The 5,602-nt window shown below is 28.0% G+C and overlaps 1 protein-coding gene across 1 annotated transcript; it reads left to right on the top strand.

Moving 5' to 3' along the window:
* Positions 1-3,903: 3,903 nt before the first annotated feature.
* LOC130935816 (protein LIGHT-DEPENDENT SHORT HYPOCOTYLS 1-like) lies at positions 3,904-5,148 on the top strand. Its single transcript, XM_057865720.1, has 2 exons — positions 3,904-4,102; positions 4,351-5,148. Exon 2 carries the CDS (start codon positions 4,394-4,396, stop codon positions 4,946-4,948), a length of 555 nt encoding a protein of 184 aa, XP_057721703.1. The 5' UTR covers positions 3,904-4,102; positions 4,351-4,393; the 3' UTR covers positions 4,949-5,148.
* Positions 5,149-5,602: the final 454 nt, after the last annotated feature.

Raw genomic sequence — 5,602 nt, 5'->3', positions numbered from 1 at the left:
AATTATTTAATGATAACTCAAAACAACAGCTCTTGTTCCCAGGGACGGATGTATGTACATGAGTGTGGGGACAATCGCCCTCACTACGATTTGAAATTTTTTTGAGTAGTATATGATAATAATATTTATTTGCCTCTACTAAATTATTAAATTTGACCCCACAATAAATTTTTACTCAACTTTTGGTACTTCATAGTTAATTTAAAAATTTCATATTAGATGTTATTAGAATGATTAATTCTCAATTTAAATGAAATTTGTGTTTTTTCTTAAAAATCAACTCAAAAGAGTGTTATTTATCTTTTTTTATATTAGTTTTATTTATTTTTTCGGTAACAACTACATTAATTGAAAGAACTTTTTTAATTATGAATCTCAATAAAAATTGACTTTTAATTATATAAGAAGTAAATTTTTAAATAAGTATTTACTTATATATATGTAAAAGAAATACTACACATCTAAGTCTTTTTATGAACTAAGTCTAACCAAGTTAAACAATAAAACTTAAAATAATATTAGTCATAACTGATTTTTGTTGTTTTAGACAAATTTAATTAGATTTGGTTAACAAAAAATATGAATATGTAGCATTATCCTATATAAAAAGACAGATATTTATAAGGGGTAAATTATATTTTTTGTCCCCAAAATTTGGCAAAATTTTTAAAAATATCCCTAAGTTTTATTTTGTTTCAATTTTGTTCTAAAAGTTTTCAATTTGCATCAAATATACACTCAAAAGCTAAATTTTAAAAAAATTTAAGACCAATATAACAATAACGCATGAAAATTATGCTTGATTTACTTGTGTTGAGGAGTTGTTCTTATGAAATTGTTGTTGAATCGATCTTAAATTTTTTGAAAAATTTGGGGTATATTTGATGCAAATCAAAAACTTTTAGGACAAAATTGAAACAAAATAAAATTTAGGGATATTTTTTAAACTTTTCAAACTTTAAGGACAAAAAATATACTTTACCCTATTTATAAATGATTATTTTAGTGTTTTAATTTGTAAAATTAGATATTATAAAAACTAATCATATTATATTTACATCGAAAATAACTATCTGTGTAATACACATTAAAAATAAATTAAACAATACATATGTTTATATACGAATACATAATAATTAATAAATAATTTGATAACTAATTTTTATATACACATAATATTTTTATTATAAAAATAATTATATATATATATATATATATATATATTGTCTCACTATCAAAATTTTCTAAATTCGTCACTGACTGTTCCTTCTTCTTCTTCATTATCATCGTCTTCTTCTATCTTCTTTTCTTGTTCAACTTCTTCTTCTTCTTCTTTTGCCTTCTAATGATTTTTTTTTGTTTTATCTTCTTATAATTCTTCTTGTTTCACTCTTTTAACAAGAATAAAAATAAGAAAAAATCAAATAAAGAAGAAGAAGTTGAAACAAGAAGAGAAACAAACATGCATTCACTCAACTAAATAAGATTCTACAGTACAAACATGTTTATTTAAGTCTAATATAAAAAACAATGTTCCTAATAGAAGAAATAAGAATAACCAAAAAAACGAAGAAAAAAATACATCATTAAAGAATATATTTTTGTACTTTTGTAGTAAAATTTTGGTGTTAAAACTAAAAAATTTATGTGTTATTATTAAAATTTTTTTATATTATTTATCTGATAAATTATATATAATTCAAAATTTTTTATCTTCTGCATCTTTATTTTCTACTTTTTTTTCCTTATTTTTATTTTATATTTTTTTATTTTATTTTTTTTATAATTCTTTCTGTTTTACTCTTAAAAAAAACAATAAAAAAAAAAAGAGAAGGCCCACGAAAATTACAAAAAAGAAGAACCACGCGACGCGTATATCGAACGAATGAGTTTCTGTAAGTTTAAATTAATTTAATTAAATTTAATTACAAAAAAAAAAAATTGATATCATAATATGTAAGAATTAAGCCTATTATAATTAGTAATTTATAAAAAATAAAAGGGGTAACATTGGCGGAAAAAACCTCCTGTTGCCGTGCCGCTTGGTCCGGGTCAGCCAAGGATTAAGGACTTTGTCCTCTCATCAATTTCTCTCTCTGTATATAAACATTACATAAAATATTATTTTTATACTTTATACATTTTTTATTTTAATATTAAAAATAATTCATAAAAAAATAAAATCGAAAAAAAAAATCCTATTCATCTGTTACAACTTACAACTTAACCTAGCTTTGCAGTTACTGCTTCGTCCTAGTTACTAGTTACTAGTTACTACTACAAAAGTCTAAACCAACCATAACCTTTTAAATTTTAATTCCTCCGGCAGGTGCAATGAATTTGCTTTTTAAAATTATTTTTCGTATAAATGTCATTGTTCCATCACAAAAGCACCTTTCATGAATCGCGCTTTCAGCTTGACGTTCAATTTAGGATTACTCTATTTTTTGTTGTTTTCTTTTAATTTTTCCTTCCTATTTTTCGAATATTTGGTATAGAATAACGGTTCATTTGTCCGTTTAAATAAGAATTGAGAATTTAAAAAAAAAATAACATACTTATAATAAAAGAGGACACCCAAGAAATACACACTTATAACAAAAGTGCTAAGAATATTGTTAGAACATATGACTCGGTAAATTTCAAACTTATTAGAGCAGCTAAATAAATAATCCAATTTCGTTGTATTAGGAGAATTTTCTCAAATTTCAAATTCAGAACAAAAACAACCCTGAAAATCAGTCAACTAACGTTTCAGGACGAACTACATTTTTCTCATTAACGTCGATACAAAAGAAATGTAATTTTTTTTTCTTTACAGAGAGAATAAATGTAATTTGACGGACAAAAGTAATAATATTGACTAATGTGTCTATGAAACCATTGTATATATATATATATATATATATATATATATATATATATATATATATATATATATATATATATCGTTGTTGTGTATTTATTTATTTACATACAAAAAGAAAATATATAATTGGAAATCGATAAGGAGGTGAGGATTTAGAGAAAGAAGAAAGATGGTAATAATGCATCAAATAATATTATATATTCATATTATTATGATTGGTTTCTCATATTGATAGATTATTATTAATAAGAGTAGTGTTAGAATGTTAGTAGAATTTATTATTTTTGTCAATAATTAATTAATAATATTTAAAAATATAAACTAAAAATATATTATTAAATTATTAAATTAAAAAAATTAGATTGATAATTAAAAGTATTTGACAAAAATAATAAATTCTATTTATCCATAAGTTTTTTCCTATTAATAATTGTCCATCATATGGTGTTTATACTATAGTCCTTATGATAATTACATGTCTCAAAATAAAAATAATATTTATTATTATTATTTAATAATTTTTTAATTCTTAAAAATATTATTAAAATATAAAAAAATTATAAATATAATTTTAATAATATTTATATAATCATCCTAATTATATCCAGTATAGATTCCACCTTATATATTGCTACATTCTTATCAATATGACGTGGTGCACAACAAGATTTGTCTTGACAACCCTACATAGATTAATTAGGCGAAAATTTTGGTCCCCAAAAAAAAAAAAAAAAACAGAGAAATTGGTGAGCAGAGTAGTATCTAGTAAGAAAAGGAATCAAACTTACAAACGGGCAGCTAGTCCGTGTAAGACTTGATTTGAAAAAGCGTTCCTACAATCTTATTCTCTCTATTTATTTTGTCTACATGTGATATTTATGAAAATTAGGTTTAAATTATTCAAAATCTTATTCTCCTTATAACACACCATATCTTAATTGATCATTTAATTAGATGTATATGTAATGAATTAAAAGTAAGAGAGAAAATAGAAAGGTTAATTATAATAAGAGAAAGGAGAATAGATAGATAGATGGATGTGAGAGTGAGAGTGATAATCAAAGGTCAGCATCATGTATCCCTGTTTACCGCCAAACTTTGTCCTCTCTGACTGACTCACAGTCTCTCTCTATATCATTTAATTAGCCATCGGTCCTTCTTGGCTTCCCTCAAAAAACAAAGCTTCTTCTTTGTGACCACTGGCTACTCGCTAGGATGATGAAATTCAAAACAGTACGTACTACTAACACTGCACTCACAATAACTTTCATTATTATTCAACTCTCAGTTTAGTACTCACTCCCCAACACACTCATCTCAATCTTTCTTTCATTCATAACATCACCATCTTCTCCTTCTTCTTCTTCTTCTTCTTCCATTTGCACTGATCATATATATGAGGAGATACATACAGTAGTAGACACTAGAGTGTGTGTTTCAATTCAGCTTCGTATTAATTAATTAATTCGTTCCTTTTCCAGTTACCCTAGAAACCAAAACCCTAACCCTCAGATCTTGAAACCAATGGATTTGGTAACCGATTCAACAAACCGGAGCTTCGAAATCCAGAGCCTGGTGAATCCAACAGCAGCAACAAACACCAATCCTCCACCCTCGTCATCTTCATCGCCGAGCCGTTACGAGAACCAAAAACGCCGAGACTGGAACACCTTCTGCCAGTACCTGAGAAACCACCGTCCGCCGCTGTCTCTGCCGCTCTGTAGCGGCGCACACGTCCTGGAGTTCCTCCATTACCTGGATCAGTTCGGGAAGACCAAGGTCCACAACCCTACCTGCCCCTTCTTCGGCCTCCCTAACCCTCCGGCGCCCTGCCCCTGCCCGCTCCGCCAGGCCTGGGGAAGCCTCGACGCCCTCATCGGCCGCCTCCGCGCCGCCTACGAGGAGAACGGCGGCAGAGCAGAGACGAATCCGTTCGGCGCTCGTGCCGTTAGGATTTACCTGAGAGATGTTCGTGATTTTCAGTCAAAAGCAAGAGGAGTGAGCTACGAGAAGAAGCGCAAGAGGCCAAAGCCTAAAACCTCTTCTTCTTCTTCTGATGCTTCTGCTACTCATGCTTAATTTGGAACCTGCTTCAATCATTTCTTTCATCATGAACAACGTAACTGCAACTGGTATATATGTGTTCTTTTCTTTATGTCTCTCTTTCTTTTCGTTTATTTTATGGACTTGATCAGATACACTTTGTTACTACTATTTATGGTTATATTATTTTCTTGTCTTGGACAATATTATTTACTATTTATAATTATAATCATGAATCAATGTGCTGCTGCTATATATATATACTTATTATATACATGTCTGTCTAATTATAGATATATATTCATCAATAGTTTGATAGTAGTACTCATCTATTTCAATTCATTTTGGACCAACTATATGTAGCTTCTTGTCATATCAAATCATCAACAATGCGTGTTATTATTATTATTGTTGCTGTTTTTGTTTGATTACAATGAAATTTTACTATGCCATGTGCATTTTCAACTTGCACTGTCAAGTGTGAACTCTTTCTTTTTGAGTCATATATACAATCATTCAAACTTATTACAATTGATGCATTTAACTTGTTTTGGATATATACCCAAGTTTTTTACTTTCCGTTACTTCACTATTTCTGCCATTTCTGTTTTTTCTTCCATGCTTCATTTTAGTATATTCTATTTTTGTGTTTTTTCTTCCATGCACATACATCCATGTAGGGTGACAAGT

The sequence above is a fragment of the Arachis stenosperma genome, chromosome 6 (assembly GCF_014773155.1).
Source record: "Arachis stenosperma cultivar V10309 chromosome 6, arast.V10309.gnm1.PFL2, whole genome shotgun sequence".
Lineage (NCBI taxonomy): Eukaryota > Viridiplantae > Streptophyta > Magnoliopsida > Fabales > Fabaceae > Arachis > Arachis stenosperma.
The sequence above is the reverse complement of the archived record's forward strand: the minus strand, read 5'-3'. Positions and strand labels throughout refer to the sequence as shown.

What these genes read in the sequence shown, in the direction of transcription:
- LOC130935816 (XM_057865720.1), top strand. Translation starts at nt 4,394, where the DNA reads ATGGATTTGGTAACCGATTCAACAAACCGGAGCTTCGAAATCCAGAGC.